The 18,121-nt window shown below is 28.9% G+C and overlaps 1 protein-coding gene across 1 annotated transcript in view; it reads right to left on the bottom strand.

The window, feature by feature from the left end:
* Positions 1 to 18,121, bottom strand: part of LOC148303569 (putative aminopeptidase-2) — a 42,352-nt gene that overhangs the window by 14,830 nt on the left and 9,401 nt on the right. Inside the window, exons 7-17 of the mRNA XM_088269755.1 lie at positions 17,133 to 17,322; positions 15,129 to 15,318; positions 14,025 to 14,125; positions 12,952 to 13,131; positions 12,687 to 12,868; positions 10,991 to 11,158; positions 8,764 to 8,910; positions 7,768 to 7,837; positions 6,822 to 7,016; positions 708 to 957; positions 554 to 656 (exon numbers count right to left, since the gene is read on the bottom strand). Coding sequence (XP_088125881.1) covers positions 554 to 656; positions 708 to 957; positions 6,822 to 7,016; positions 7,768 to 7,837; positions 8,764 to 8,910; positions 10,991 to 11,158; positions 12,687 to 12,868; positions 12,952 to 13,131; positions 14,025 to 14,125; positions 15,129 to 15,318; positions 17,133 to 17,322 — 1,776 coding nt within the window. The remainder of the gene's footprint in view (positions 1 to 553; positions 657 to 707; positions 958 to 6,821; positions 7,017 to 7,767; positions 7,838 to 8,763; positions 8,911 to 10,990; positions 11,159 to 12,686; positions 12,869 to 12,951; positions 13,132 to 14,024; positions 14,126 to 15,128; positions 15,319 to 17,132; positions 17,323 to 18,121) is intronic.

Raw genomic sequence — 18,121 nt, 5'->3', positions numbered from 1 at the left:
GCCCCCATTGCCTAGCCTCCAAGAAATATTGACCTTACCCCCTTAGATTATTTTTCAGGGGATACATTTAAAACATTGTGTGCAGAAAAGATTCGGGATTTGGATCACCAATGGGAGCGAATTTCTGCCGCTATCTTGACAGTTACTCCTGAAATGAATGCATGTATGCACATGGAAAAAAAAACGAATAAAGACTAGACAAACAGTGCATACATCGAAAAAAAATCCGCATATTTTAAGATCAAATTGGTTGAATTACTTTTTTTAATTAATGTTATACTAAGTAAATACCATTATTTCTTAAATCCTACTGTGACACGTGTTTCGATGCATTCCGCATCATTTTCAAACACTGTATCACAGTGAATTTTAAGAAATAGTGGTATTTACTAAGTAAAACATCAATTAAAAATGAATAGATTTTACTACAAAGTGACTGCTGAATCAATTATGAAAAAATGGTTGAATTACCTTTAATAGTTATTTTAAATCTTGGCATTATTTTTCGATGATCCTGTAATAAATAGATTTAGAAAGGATATTAAAAACTCACTTTGTTTCACCGTTTTGGATATACGAGCTTCTATAGAAACCTGCCATATCGTCTCTTATTTTACCTCGATAATTTACAGTTACTTCGTAGGACTTTGTCATGTCTAAAGGAGTAGCCAAATTTATATATAAGAAATCATATAAACTTTGTGTACTGGTGCCAGAAACGACAATATTGGCAGTTTCTCCTACAGGTTTGATAGTAATCGCTCCTAATATTGTTAGATCTTTAGCGTGAAGTGTTATACGATTTAGGCCGGACTTTGTTGGCTTCAACACCATCACGACTAAGCCATCGAAGGTAAATCTGTTAGCGTTTCCGGTTTCGAAATATGGTTTGATGCCTATGTCATAAGAAACAGCTTGAAAATCATCTGGTAATCTGTACTCGACGCTGTAAGTTCTCTGGAGTGGTAGAGTGTCTTCAGGTGGATCCAGAAAATCGATTACCGGTGAAGCGGTACAATAGTACACCGCGAAGGCAAGTACAACAAATGGCAGTCGCTTCATTTCTAAAACAAATAAAAACAACGTGCCGTCATTGGACTTTCCCGCGTTTTTTAACATTTTGTAGGCAACTAAATAAAATAGAAATTAAATCAATCTTACAGTTTTTTCAAAGAAAATAAAAATATATTCACTCATATATATGTATATTTATATATATATATATATTTATATATATATATATATATATATATATATATATATATATATATATATATATATATATATATATATATATATATATATATATATATATATATATATATATTATTTATATATATACATATATATATATATATATGTATATTTATATATATATATATTTATATATATATATATATATATATATATATATATATATATATATATATATATATATATATATATATATATATATATATATATGTATATATATATACATATATATATATATATATATATATATATATATATTATTTACATATTTTTTTTATAAGCCATCAAAATGTTACCTTCATATTAAAAGATTTAAAAAACTGGTTCGTATAATTATTATCGTGTGTATCATAGATAACCAATTAATGATTTTTAAAACGTATTTTTTTATTACATATGTAAGTGTCATGTAAGATATCTATAGCAAACTAATTATTTATAATTATCTCCTAGAAAGATTTTAATGACAACTTTAATTTGGTCATCAATCAATGTAAATCAATAGATTGTGAACAATTTTAACGACACAAAATTATGGAAAAATAAAGTAGAGTTTATTTTACTCAAAATATAAATTTTATCCTCCTAAAGTAATAAAGGTTAATAAAATAAGTCTCCTGATTAAAATGAACAAAAACATTTTTATAAATTTTCATTCTAACATTTCTTAATGTTTCGATACTGTTATTACAAATCATTGTTTTTATTAAATGTATAAAGTAGATCTTTATTAAATCCGTAAAATAACTTTTTTTACTTAAAAATTTAATCCTTTAACTCGACATATCTTTACAATCAAAATTATTATTTTAATCATTAGATATTAGATAAAAAAAATCATGAATAAATAGTATTTAACCTTTATTAGTTTATTTGAAAATCTACAAATCAAATCAAATAAAATTAATGTATGTAAGTTAAATAACAAGTGTCTTCAATTTGAGATGAAACTTCGATCGTTTTTAAGAAGGAAGATAGAAGAGACAAGTCTGAACATCTCAGGGATTACGACCTGGCATTAGGCTAGCATTAATCACTTTGTACACTTGTGTAACGTTCACCATTCTGCCCATTATCAAACATCTATATTGCGTTAATTTTTTAAAGATGTATAAATGCAATGCTAGTAGATTTTAGTAGCATTTTACGAAGATGATGCCATATAAATTACCCAAATTTATTATTTATTTTTATTTGTCGAATAATTAATGATTGATTTTTTTTATTTTTTTTTTGAAAAGAAACATGTATAATTAATATTAATAATTTAAACTTATGCGTTAAATACTCAAATACAAAATGGCTAAATTAAATACTAAAATATAACAGGAACACTTACCGACATTCAACATGCTCGAAGCAAACTAAAAATTCTTTGTTAATTAATCCACATCTATAAAATAACCCAAATTCTAATCTTTTGATAAACCTGTCGGCTTACATCAGTACGTAATTCTTTTCAAAATAATTCTTTTAACCCTTTGAAGTTTTCAGTTGATGAAAATATGAGGAAAAAAATACTAAAAAAGCCTTGATTAATATTCCGTATTTCTTATTCAGTAGTGTTAATATTATGAGATCATTCAGATGTCAAACAGATCACATTTGTAGTTGATGAGGAATATGGAAATATGTGTATTATGGCTAAGTGATTACTTAACATATGTGTAACATTAACCATTCTACCTATTATTGACAACCTTGAACTCAAATTTTGGAAGTCATACATATATGAATCTCATGACGTTCCGTGATTGAGTTCACAATGGCCATCTTTGATTGGATATAGAAACCTTTTATTTAGTAGATACCCTTTTTTGTATGTAAGATCTGAACCCGGATTATTTTACATAGTGGGAAAAGCCTGAAAACCTGATTCTCAATTTTTATGCTGCTAATAAATTGACCAGTAATTTTGAGTGTGTCCAAATTTCTTCTCCTCTTATTACTCATTACTGAGTGTTGTGACCCTTGTGGAAGCAATGACTCTTCTCCAGTTATCCCTTGACTGCTCTGCACATAGCTTTCCAACCACTGTGGTGCGTGCTGCTGTGTTAACTTGATCGTTCCATCGTGTTGGGGATCTCCTCTACCTCTATTCCCCTCCAGACTACCGATCACAACCAGTCGTTACAAGCTATCCTCATTGCCACGGGCAACGTTTCCAAAGAACATTTGAAACGCTTATTACTAAACTATCATACATTGTTTTGCTGCATATTTGTCATAGAAATCGACTGCATGCAATCTACTCTCATCCATCTTTTGCCAACTCTTTACATTTAAATTGGTACATACCAGGATTCTGTTGCATACTGCCAGAATTGAAGACCAAAATGTAAGTAAAGTGTTGCTCTGTTAATTTTATTATTATTTAAAACTAGCTGTACCCGTCTATGGGTTTCTGTGTCTTAGTCTAAAAAAATGGAAAAGAATTTAAAAAAACACACACATTCCTAATATGCTAGTGAAGCATTGAAAATATGCAATAAAAAACCTTTGAATCGTATTCATTTTAAATTCTAGATGACAGCAGTTGTCAAGAAGCGCGTTACCCACCGTGATAATTTTTAAGTAATGATATAGATACGTTCAATTGATGGTGCTGTTATTGCGGTTAAACTGGGAGACATAGCAAGACCTATCATACGTATATAAAAACATGAATATTCGAATGCTACGTTGTGTCAAATTTCAATGCAATTTTGCAAAAACTTACATTTATTTATTTTTAATATGGATAGATAGATTAATATTTCTAATTTTATATTATCATTATATTTATATTAAATACATGTAGAGGGTGAAATTCTTAAGTCTTTAACGATTGATATGCAGAGAGGTTAATGATAAACTTAATCCTGGTTTTAACGCGATACGATAGATAAGCCAAATCCTTTTATCTGAAATTAAAAGTCAACGTTATAATAATGATATAGGTACGTCATAATAAAACGCATGATATCAAAATATTACCAGTGTAACTGGTGCTCCAAAACTGAATAATAAAATATTTATTTATTTAAACTTATGAACTTATGACAGAACCTAGTCCTAGTCATAAAAGAAGAAGAAGAAGAAGAACTTATGAACAGAAAAGAAATAAGTACATTGGCGGGCTTATTGCTAAAAAGGAATTTCCAACCAACCAAAAACAGACTAGTAATATCGATCAAAACGTTTGATACCATATATAGCTATTTGCAATCAGAGGGACGATAGTACTTGAACATTAAAAAAAACATAAATTACAAAAGATGATAATAAGGAGGGCAAAGGAAAAAGGGAGTTTAGGGAAGGAGGTAGAGGGAAAAACTAAGGGAGGAGGCTTGATGAAACAGTTAGGATTCTAATGATAAATAGTAATGTCTCTGTCTAAATAATTTATCTTGTATATTAAAAACATTGTTTTCTTTGTGGTATGGTAATACAATACTCTTCTCATTCATCGTTCACTTTGTGTAATACCACTTAATAAATTTTATCACTTTTAAGTGGTATTATACGAAGTGAACGATGAATGGTAAGGAGAGTTTTGATGAAATATAGTTCTACCGCTGCTACTACTACCATCAGACCGTTTCAGTGCAGGGGTAGGCAGAGAAGATTGAACACCACACTCGTCTGTCCTGACATGCACTCTTATCCTCTTTCACATCAATATATCTAGTCGTACGTGCCCTCCGGTTACGTAAACTTTTGACACAATCAGATTTAAGGTTGTGCCAATCGTTTTTTCCCCTTTCACATTTGCCAAAATAATTCTTAAACGTTCTCTCGTTCATTCTTATACGTTCTCTCGTTATCCATTTGTCTACATCACCTTAAAGATCTTTTCTTAATATTTTCAATTATTCCTAGTTAAGCATTACAGTACTTTTAAATATCTTTAAACAATTCTGTCGCACATCGATTTTCTACACATTCGTGTGAGAGAAACGCATTTCACATTTGTAATATTATATATTCCATTGTTTCAATTATGGTGATATATCGCTCACTCCTTTCAACAACGTCATACATAAAAAATCGTCGATTTACAGTTGTGCATGTTTTCGGAATGCCCAGAAAATGTACTTCATCCCAGCAAAAGTGGCATATTTTCAACTTAATATTTACCCGCTACAGGGCCAAAAGTGTTTTTGTGCATTTTGAAGAAACGGTATTGTTTGAATATTTTTTTAAATATACTAAATATTTTTCAAATGCAGAAAAACATTCAGATTTTACCCAAAAAGATAAGTTGCGCAGTAAAAAGTTTAATAAGTGGCTTGATATTTATTTTTAATGTATTGTATTATATTTTTTAATATTAAAAACGATCTCCAGAAAAATTAAGTTTTTTTTATATATGACGTTGTTGAAAGGAGTGAGCGATATAGTACGCTAACACACTGATAAACTAAACTGTCTATATTTTTTAACATTATGTGCCGAAAAATGTTTAAGCATTAAACTAATAAAAAACTTTAAAAAAGTGTTTTCTGTAAATATAGTATTATTTTATTTAAATATTGAGTATGTTTTAACGAAAAAGTTTAAATAAAGCAAAAACGCTATAAGGAATAATTGTTTTATTTTTCAAATAAGTATATACAATACAAATTAACTTAAACATAATATTAAGTACAAAAATTATATTCATATCTTCATTTTTCCTAACCTGGATTCGGCACCCAATGGTGCATAGGGCACTGCATCGTATTTAAACAGTACATATTATCTTGAGCGTTAACTATATGAAGGTGATCAGACCGGTGTTTCAAGTATCAATTCATAGTGGGTGAAAAAGGGTGAAAAATCACCTTCATTTATTTTGACTACCCCTGGGAATCGAACCCTAGACCTCTGGCCAAATGCGCTAACCATTTATTTATGTAAAAATGATATATTGTATAAAACGAAAAAAATATTTGTTTAAAATATGGACGCAACATATAGATTTAACTACGTGAAAATGAACCCAGTAAAATTTATAGTATGAAATAATGACTTTTACAAGTTTTGGTTTTTATTAGTGAATTCTCAATTGTTATTGTATTTTTCTTAATATTATTAAAGACATTAGCCGTAAATAAAATAAAATAAAACTAAAATGAAATAAATTTAAATGATAATATCAAAGAAATATTAAGATACTAATTTCTATTCCTGGATTGTAACTTAAAATATAAAATTAGTCAATGATCGTGAATTATTTAAATTCTTTATGTTATTGTTTACGCAAAAAAGCATGAACCTCTAATTTTTTGTTATAAACCACCCCATAGATAGTAAAAAATATATTTTGTATATTAAAACATTGTTAATTTCGTGGTATGGTAATATAACACCCTCCTTATCATTCATCGTTCACTTTGTGTAATACCACTTAAAACACTGATGATGGAATGGTTATTCTAAAACCGGTAGCCATGAAATAGTGTTTTTAAGTGATATTACACAAAATGAACGATGAACGATAAGAAAAGTGTTACTAAAAATATTTTTATAAACAAATAAATGTCCTTGAAAGATTCACCTACCCTACACGTTAATTGAAATGACTAATTGTTATGGAAAAGAACTGCCAACATGGCGAGCATCAAGGCTATAGATGAGACCATGGCCGAAGCTCCGTTGTACTTAGAGAGTAGCCAGGAGTCGACGGTGTCCTTGTGCATCAGCGCCCATTCGTAGTTGATGCCTGCACTAGCGATGGCGGACATGCCTGATGACACCACGCTATCGGGGAACTCCGAAACTCTTAGGAATGCTTGCATCTGAAAATGATGTTAAGTGGTAATGTATTTTTAAAATAAATAATTAAACACAAAACCAGTTTTTTGGTTTTATTAATTTAAATAGACCAGTTTCGAGAACTACAGATGTAATCTAAACTGTAATCGAAGATATAATCTAAAAAGAGCATTTTGAAAAAGAGAAAGAAAACATTCTCTTCTGTCCCTCCTTCAAATTTTATTTTTGGATAAATTTTAGACCGTAAGGCAGGTTGTGCACAACACGGAATTTTACCGTCCGGCAGTCCGGTTTTGAAAAATAAAAGCGACTACGACAGTTTAGCGTGATCGAATTTACACGCTTTCACGCACCGATCCGATTGGAGACTGTTTAATTCACTTCGAATTTCACATTTGAAAATCCTATATCTACATAGAGTGTGTTTGAATCTTTGTTCACAAATTTAAGGTTTTGAGATTTCAATTACATTGACATAGAAAAAATTGTGTATTACTCAAACTTTCATTATCTCATCCTAGTACATTTCGTAATTTATTTTACGAAACCCAGAACCTGTAAATGTAACTTTGAATAATATATAGTATTGTAAAACAGAATAAATATTGTCAAGCATTACTCGCAAGTAAAAAAGTTCAACGTAATCCAACGTTTATTACTGAAGATTAATGATATTAATTTTTACAATATTTGTCATCTTTGAAGGCAATTCATATGTTATGTGACGTTTGTGGTTTAAAAATTATATTAATGATTATATCAATTAAATATTACCCTCTGTAGTTGAGTTCCTTTCATGCGACCTATCAAATTGGAGATAGCCCCTGCTAGATCAGAACCGTAACTGAAAAAAATAAAATTTATTATCGTTTTGGCTTTATTTTTAATTGAGAACATGAACCCATAAACCAAAATGTCGGTAGGGATGTCCATCCGTAACGCTATCGATTATATCCCGATCGATTATATCGATTATATATTTTTTGAATTTTGTTGAGTAGATAAAGTCTTGATTAAGAAGCAGTTAGCTTCGCAACCGGTAGACATTATAATTAAGTTATAATAAAATATTTATAGTGATTTTAAAACAAAATTACATTTTAATTTCAAAATGAATAATCACTGAGTGCTTCAAATGTAAATTATAGATTATAACCCAATTTTTATTAATTTTTTTTTGGTGGATTATTCGGTGTACGATTATGTAAAATATTTGATTTTTAAAAGTGTTTATTTTTTAAAAGTATTTCAATTTTACTCTAAAAGTCAAAAGATCCAAAACAGGAAAATGTTTTTTTTTCGGTTTTTGTCAAAATTTGGAAGAATCAATTTATTGTCATTGTTATGACTATTTCTGTTACTACCTTCCTAGTGTGGTTGTTACTCATTTTTCTAGTGTGCATTATGAAGTAAACTATAATAAATATTATTTAAATAAAACAAAATAAAAATAACGTATTTTTTTACTCCTATTTAAGCAAGTTGTATAATGGAATTGGGCTTTGGAAACTGACTTTTCTTTGAATCCAATATAATAGTTCACATTTTTCCCCCAAACAATACGAAAATATGTAAAACTAAATGGACTCTATCAAGATGGTCTCTAAAACACTAGAAATAAAGCAATTGAATAATGTTTCTTTCCTTCTGATGTCGACAAGACAAGATTTCATATTTATAGGTCTGGTAGGCATAAAGTGTGAAGGCACAAGTGTGAAGAGTCGTTAAGTAAGTAATACCAAAATTGTTTTAATCTGGTCAAAAACTTACTATTTGGCGAAATTTTCCTTGTTCTGCTTTATAAAGTTGAAAACAATTTCAACATTTTTATCATTTCCATTGACGGCAGAGTTGTAAGCCGTCATCAAGTCTTGTTTACGAATCGGCCGGTTATCAATGATAGTCTGATTCAAAAACCTACAAAAGATGTATTATTTAAAATTCAAATAAACAAATAAATAACAAACATATAAAATAGGGAAAATAGAGATTTAAAAAAATATATTTATTATATCAGACATTGGACTATTCACCCTATGGAAGATAAATCAATACAAATAATAAATGTTTCGACTAGTGACAAAGCATCTATGTTTTTATATGGTAGATGCCAAATTTTCATCTCCATTCGTATGGAAATCTAAATCTTATCTTGTTGTTTGGGTATTGATAGTCTTAATAATTTATATGAAGTGAAAAAAAATTGTAAAAAAGATAAAGAATACTTAATCTTTTTACCTATTAGGCTCGCTTAACGAGAAATCACTTTTAAACTTATATACATATATATATATATATATATATATATATATATATATATATATATATATATATATATATATATATATATATATATATATATATATATTTATATATATATATATATATATATATATATATATATATATATATATATATATATATATAAATATATATATATATATATTTATATATATATATATATATATATATATATATATATATATATATATATATATATATATATATATATATATATATATATATATATATATATATATATATATATATATATATATATATATATATATATATATATATATATATATATATATATATATATATATATATATATATATATATACATATATATATATTTAAATATATATATATATATATATATATATATATATATATATATATATATATATATATATATATATTTTAATATATATATATATGTATATATATATATATATATATATATATATGTATATATATATATATATATATATATATATATATATATATATATATATATATATATATATAAATATAAATATATATATGTATATATATATATATATATATATATATATATATATATATATATATATATATATATATATATATATATATATATATATATATATATATAAATATATATATTTATATATGTATATATATATATATATATATAAATATATTATGAAGACTTGATAGTGTAATGATTTAAAATTTTCATTTAATTTAAATTGTCACTACTAAGTTCAAACTAACAATAAAATAGTTTCCAATTTCTTTAGTTTTCTTGGATTTTAAACTGGGAAAACTTATCTCAAATCTACAGGAAAACACATGTTAAAATACTTCTTTCCATATCAACAATTCTGAGTTCTTTTCATATATTTTGTTAGTTCAAATTTACAATAAAAATAGTTTTCAATTTATATTTTTTTCTTAAAACTTTTGGAGATATTTTGTGGCACATTTCATAAAACTTAATTAAATAAAACTACTTTTATCCAGCCGGTTTCGACAAAAATTGCTGTTGTCTTCAGGAATGGATATGTACATGTCCATCCCTGAAGATGACAAGATTCTTGTCCCGGTTGAACAAAAGTACCAAAATAAAATAATGTTTAGAAACAAAGTTCTTTTATTTTATTTTATAAAGTATTACATTTTTCTTAGACCTTAAACTCTTCTCTACTGAACTCTATTGTAGAAAATATGTTAAAATACTTATCTTGTAAGATTGGGTTTATAAATTATTACGGAAAAGGGCTGAATATGATATATTGCACCCCTATATCAAAAGAGTATCAACTCAAAAAAACTGTTTTTTCAGGAGAGACGAAAAACGTAAAGTGATGTCGCCTTATGTAATAGAAGTTCCCTGTTTTCTCTTATGAATGGACAATGCATAACAAAGAATATTTTACATTAAAACATTTCAAGCTTACTAACTAACTTATCATCACGCCGCTTCCCCGAATGGTAGGCAGAGAGAATCGAACTCTTTTATTCACCAGAGGGAACATAAAGTGCTATATTTTGAAGAATATTTGAGATATTGACAAACCGGATAAATTGATATATGCGTCTTCGTTTGTAGAATCCGAATAAGTGATCATATAAAAAATCATAATTTTTGAGTTGATACAGCTTAGTGTGTGCGATATATTATATGTAGGTACGTCAACAATCGTTCATGAAACCATGAAGAAAATCTTACGTTTTAAGTGAATCTTCGTCATCGGTACATCCCATTGCGCCGAGGATTACGACTTGTTCATTGATAACGTTCTCAGTCAGATATTTATTCCACAAGAACTCGAAATGTGTTGCGTTACCAGCTCGGAGGGCGTTGCAGTAAACGTGTTCGCGGAGATTCGGATTTATCCTGTAAAGTAAACAAAAAAATATATATTGTTAAATTAATTTTACGTTTATTCAATTGGTTATAAACTGATTGTAGCATAAAATAGAATCATTCTTATAATTATTGGATCGTTAAGATTTATCAGATCATAAAAATAAAAATAAAACACAATTTTTGGAAACTCTTTAAAAAATCAATAAAACCCTTCGATTCATCCAAACAGTGTCAATTTTTTTTTAAAGTAAAGCCGTCTTATTTTTGTATCATTGTTTTTGGCTATTTCATAACGGAAACATGTTTGGTCTATTAAAAATTTGATCTTTAAAAAAGTAAAACGGAATATTAGCTCTAGTTCAACAGCTAAATATACATATTTTGTATTTTAAAAGCATTAATAACTTTGTGGTATGGTATTAAAACACTCTCCTTATCATATATTTACTTAAGAAAACAATGAATGATAAGGAGAGCTTAAGATACAATCACTAATCTTTTATAACCTGTATATTTAATAACTTTTTGATATTATCTTCTTTGTTTTTTATAATTTGCTACAATTTAGTTTCACAATTATATAACTAAGGATAATCGCTACAACTATTCGATTTAAATTAATCCTTTCATCCAAATATTCTCAAAGTTCTTGGTGTATTCTAAGATTCTGATTTCTGCCTTCTCTCAAATCAGCAAAACAGTAAATAAATGTTTTTTATCAAGTACGGAAAATTAACAGGATTCGTGAATTATTGGCCAGTTGATGCTGCACTTCAATTGATAAATGCATTTGTAGTATATACAGTCAACTATTATAGCAGTTTGTATTGAATTTAAAGCAAGGGTGGCCAGCCCGCGGCCCGCGGGCCGCTTGCGGCCCGCCGGGTGTCTACATGTGGCCCGCGGAACATTTCATACATTTTTTCTTTAAGTGTAACTACAAACCACCAAACCATATGACCACCATAACTATAAACCACCAAAAAAACATTATATCGTGCGTAGTTCGTATGATATCCCATATATGGAAGTATTTCACTATTGTGACAATTTCTGTTGTGGTATATTCGTGTTAACAATCACAATATTTTGCGATCGACTTTTAAATACACATAGATAAGAATACAAGAGCTAGAGCGACTCGAAGTCAAAATGCTCTGTAAAAGCTAGTTATACAGTAGCCATGATACTAGTCGAATGAAGCATATTAAATCTCATATGAAAACAAGAATCACTGCTGAGCATTTGGAAAACAGTTTGCGTGTAGCAACAACATCAATCGTCAACGTATCAACATTGAAGAACTTGTTCTGGTAAACAAAATCAAAGGTCACACAAATTTAAAAAAAAAAATTAAAAATTTGGATTGCCTGACTCTTGCCTTATTAATATGTTTGATTCACATATTGGTTATATCTTCTTAATAAAGCAATATATTTCATGTTTCCTTTGAATAATAAAATAAATTTTGTTTTCGGCCCGGAAAGAAATCGATTTCTAAAATCTGGCCCGGCTCCTGAAAATGTTGGCCACCCATGATTTAAAGATTACTTACTTTACTCCACCCATCAAGCCATTGAATAGTCGGACGGAATCATCCACACATTCTTTATGTCCCAAAAGACAAGCAAAACTTAAAGTGTTGGCCCGAAACATTTTCGTCAAATGAGAATCTGTGACCTTTTCTGCCAGTCCAAGAGTGGTGGTGACCGTTTTCAGTAGATGTACAATATGGTACTGAAAAACAGTTACAAAAAGATAACAATAGTTACTGAATGAAGACAATAAGTCATAGTTTTTTGTAATAGTTAGTTCCTTACATCGAGTTTATTCAGTGTTTCTGGTACGACGAAGAGTTTTCGTCTTAACGCACTGAACCCTGCAATTGCTGCGGTCCAAGGAGCATAGTCAGATTCATCTTCCAAAAATTGTATAACCTTGAACGCCGTAGGATAATCGGTAATATTTTCCCTCGCGAAGTTCATTATGTCGTCAACGATCTAAAAACCACCAAACATATTAGAAATTACAATTATGTGATTAACCAATTAAGGGCATAATAATAACACACTATCATTCATAAGAATAAAAACTATACAATTAAAGTACCCCTCCATGCACAAGAACTTAGTCCCTTTTTAGGAGAGGGATAGCGTAACTAGTATTAAGATACATATCGTAGTCGTAGGTACAGGAGAAAGTGACCAACTAACAAAACGTAAAATGTTCAGGAGGGCCATTTAAGTCACTTTTGCTTGGCAAGAAAACAAACATCAATGCAGTTAGTCATTTTTAACAAGTCAATATATTTGACTTCCAAGTTTAGAATCCTTTGCGATTTTTTTCAGGGCAATATTAAGCTAGTAACAGTCAATGATCACGTTTTTGTAAAAAATGCACTTGGCCACTTTCTCTTGTATGACTACGATATGTTGAAAGTAGAAATATCTAGCAAAAGAATCACATTATTTTTTGTAACTATGTTAAATAAATTAATTAAATAGGTATATATAATAGTTTGTATACTAAATGCATTGATAACTTTTTGGTATGGTAATAAAACACTCTCCTTATCATCCATTGATTGACTTTAGATACTACAAATGCATTTATCCGTCAGCAGCATCAATTGGTAAATTCTTGAAAATGCACTTAATTTGCCTCAGCTGATAAAAACATGCACTTGTTATTTTGTTGAATTTCGTCTCAAGAGAGATATCAGAATTTATGAACTCGCCCAGCAATTTAACAGCCGGTGATGTGTTAGTCATCGTTTTGCGCTGTGTCGTGTTATCTATTAAATTGTTTCGTTTAGGTGACGCTATCCAGGGGTATTAGGTTATAGATATTTTTGATGACTGATTAATGTTAGATAAGTGATATTTACACAGACCTGAGCTCTATTTAGTGTATGAATAGACGTCCTTGCAGATCCTTTCAAAGCACTTGCTAACATATCCCAGGAATGTGAATCATAATTGACTCTATAGTAACCTAAAAAAATACAAATTTTAACATTTTTACCATGTATATTATTATTATGTTATTATGGATATCAAAATCTAGACGCAATTATATAAAATACACATATAAGTGCACTTAAACAACAAAATTATTTATCAATGGGAACGTTGTAGAGGGTTAATGTTTTTAAATTTCAAAATGACTCATTTCAGTCTTTTCCGCTGGTTAAAATGTAAAAACAAAATTAAAAAATTAACCACTTTTATTATTCCCTCTGATAATGTATTACCTATGTCAACATTATAGGGGTTTTTACTGTTTATAACAATCCTTGATCCGTATATTACATACTAAATCCGAAAAAAAAAAACATTTGGAAAAAATTCGTATGATATGTATTTTTGGAAGGCTGTTACTTTTTCGGCACCATCTATGGGTGAGTTTAGGAAGTTTTTTTTATTATTATTAAAGTGTAAGTTGAAGCACAAATATTCCCCATTCACTTTAGTTTTACACCCAGATCTACTTTAATCTCTTTTAAAAACTTTAAACTTTTAAAAGTTTAATTTAAATCTTTCAAGTTGTTTTCAGACGAATGTGTGGCAAAACGATGTTTGATAGATGTTCGAATGATGAAAAAAGGAAAGAATGTAAGGCTGAGATAAGCATTATCGATAAAATTAAGAAAGGTGTGTTGAGATGGTTTGGACATGTGGAGCGTATGAGCGAAGAAAGAACGGTTAAACAAATTTATGGAGCGAATGTAGTTGGAAAAAGAAGCAGAGGACGACCGAGGAAAACTTGGCACAATCAGGTATGTCAAATACTTGAAAGCGGCCGGGTCAGGAGTCGTAATAATCGTCGGGTATGTATGAGGAGATGCATGAATGTAGAAGAGGCAAAGAATGTTTGCAAAGACAGAGTGGTGTGGCGTTCGATTCTCTCTGCCTACCCCTGCGGGGAAGCGGCGTGATGGTTAGTTCTTACTGTGTATTTGATGATAAATGAGTTTGATTTTTGTATTTTTACTTACCTGTTTGTTTTTTATTGAATACAACCCATTCGTGTCCCGTCTTACCCTTGTTGAGAGTAATCCATTTTGAACTCATGACAGTAATTGGTTTTGTGTCTTCAAAATCAGATTGATTCGTTGTAGCAAATGTGATGGGGATATGATACAAAACATCTGGTAAAGGATCTTCTCCGAACACCACCATTCTTTCCTAAATGTGACAAATATGTACTGTTAATAAAACTATTTTTTTTGGGATTTTAAAAGCATTGACAACTTTGTGGTATGGTAATAAAACACATACACAAAAATCAACGGGTATAGAAATTTTACATGTACATAAAAGTGGTCTTTGTTTAGATGATCTAGAAAAATTAGAAATAAGTAAAGCAATCTATAAAGACTTACCCATAATACGGCTGTCCAAACTTAAAACACAGTAAGGGACATTTTATTAAGTACGTTTTTTTGCAGTTCTGGACTAAGTAGAATCTACTTAGTCCAAAAATGCAAAAAAACGTACTATCAAAAAATGTCCTGTACTGTGTTTTGAGTTTGGACAGCCGAATACATAACCAACTAAATTTAACTTCGAGTCCACTTTTGAAAATATTCCCATTGTGATTCATTTTTCTTCTTTATCTCTTTCAAAATTTTATTTTATTTAAATATCAAATCGTAGTAAATTTATTTTAATGACCTGAAGATGAAATATTTTTTTAAACCGGTAGTCACGAATACGTGTTTATAAAAGTGGCATTACACAATGTAAACAATGCATGACGAGGAGAGAATTATAATTTATTTTATCAGTCATATCAATATTTTAGACGTCTCAGCTTGGGATGAAATATCCATCGTTTTTTTTTATTAAAGGAGATAAATGACTAAGCATCTCACAGCTTATAACCTGGCATTTGGATGGCTGAAGTGATCACATGTGTAACGTTCACCATTCTGCCAATTATCGAATATTTATTTTGCAATAATTTTTGTTATTTATATTTTTGCAATGGTCTTGGATTCCTTTCACATGTGGGTAGTAATTTAATACATTTGGAGATATAGTTAATTGTAACGCCATCAAATAAGAAATTTGTGAAGTGTTGAAGTTGATTTATTTTATAAATCAAATTCGTTCTACATAGGCAATTCTTTCTTTATAGTCTAGATGCGGAAACATTTTTTTATTTTTTACTTAAATTTTTGGGCAGAACTTATATCCTACTTAGAATGATGGATAGAGCACAAACTTACAATCCTTTTGTAACGAGACTGATTTTATTTTTATTTTTTTATGTAAATCAGTATTTACCTGTGGTACCTACGTAAGCCACGCTTTTAATAACGTTATATATTTTATTTGTGCCAGAGTTTAAGTCAGAGTTTCTCGGTTCGAATCCACTCTACCACAATTTGATACCTTTTTCTAACAATGAACCGCTTTAGCTCACATAAATAGTATGACATTGAAATATTTGAGTAAATAATAAAAATACAAGTTTCTTGAATGTTTTTCGCAAATACTTAGTGGCACATTTTATAAACTTTATAAAATTTAACAACTTTGTTTTAACCACTTTTATATTATTAGTACACTTTTAAAGCTACTGGTTTCGACAAGAACCTTGTCGTCATCAGGGTTTATTAAATTCTAAAACATTAAAAACAATAAAATACTCAATTATTATTGTTTTTGGTAAGGGAATGTAATTGAGTATTTTAATGTTTTAGAATTTAATAAACTCTGCTGATGACAAGGTTCTTCTCGAAACCGGTAGGTTAAAAAGTGTACTTATAATAATAAAGTGTTAAAAACAAAGTTGTTTAATTTTATAATGTTTATAAAACACAAATATTTAACTTTTTTTAAAATTAAAAAATATATATTCGATTGTAAAAACGGCTCTTGCACCGTATATAAATAAATAAATAAGCAATGGACAAGTGTTCTTGACTAGGGTATAATTTTTTTTTTGAATAAAAATTAAAACAAAAAAAATGTTGTATTAAGTGGGACTCTACCTGAGTGATATTCATGTTTCCATCGTCATAGTTAATATCGACATGGAGTACGGGATATCCAGATTGAATGGTCCACGAAGACATCACTGTCGATACGTTGGAATCTGGGTAGGCTGACAAGCTGTTATCTACGTCAGATTGATTTTGTAAAGCGTTAAAAAGATCCGAAGGGATAGCGATTTGGTATTTCCTGTAACCACATATTGTGAATTAATTTTAAATCAAATATTTCAATTATATTAAATGCCCTTGATTTATGTCGAACTGATGCGTTTCTCATATACCTACATATTTTTCATGTAATTAATCATCAAAACAGATGATGGAATCACACCTCTTACCCATTTCTATCTTTTTCCGTTTCAAACTCTAAAATTCCTGTCGACCAGTAATATTCTTGTTTTTTTATATATTTTTTTGATATCTTATCAAAGATGAAGAAGAATATGGAAGTCTGGGCGTTTACGGGGCTGACGACCTTCACAGGTTTAAGTAATCACTTTACACAGTGTAACATTCACCAATTCTACCCATTATTGACAACCACACTACTAAAATTCTTTGAAGTTCTATATATATGAGTCAATTTCGAAACATTGTTCTTGAATCACTAGAACTTCACTAGAGACATCTTTTGGTGAGATGAAAAGAAGCTTTTTATTGAGCAGAAACTCTTTTGTAGTATCTGAGGTCCAAATTCTGGATTATAATCACATACATGAGAAACGCCTAACAACACCATTTTCATTTTTATTGTTTTAGCTTATAATTTGACCAGTTAATTTATTTACAACAATTTGAGTGTGTCCAAATACTTGTTCACAGATTTATGAACAAGTAGTTGGACATACTCAAAATGTTGTAAATTATTTAAAACAATTAAAGTATGCTTAAAAATTGTTACCTTTTCTCCTTTTTCAATTTCGCGAGGCCTTAATAATACAAATACAATTATGAATATAAAGTTCATAAAATGGTTTTGGAAAAGT

The sequence above is a fragment of the Brachycentrus maculatus genome, unplaced genomic scaffold (genome assembly GCF_059751285.1).
Source record: "Brachycentrus maculatus isolate JH-2025_06_01 unplaced genomic scaffold, ASM5975128v1 h1tg000362l, whole genome shotgun sequence".
NCBI classification, from domain to species: domain Eukaryota; kingdom Metazoa; phylum Arthropoda; class Insecta; order Trichoptera; family Brachycentridae; genus Brachycentrus; species Brachycentrus maculatus.
Note: the sequence above shows the minus strand (reverse complement) of the source record. Positions and strands in the feature narration are given on the sequence as shown.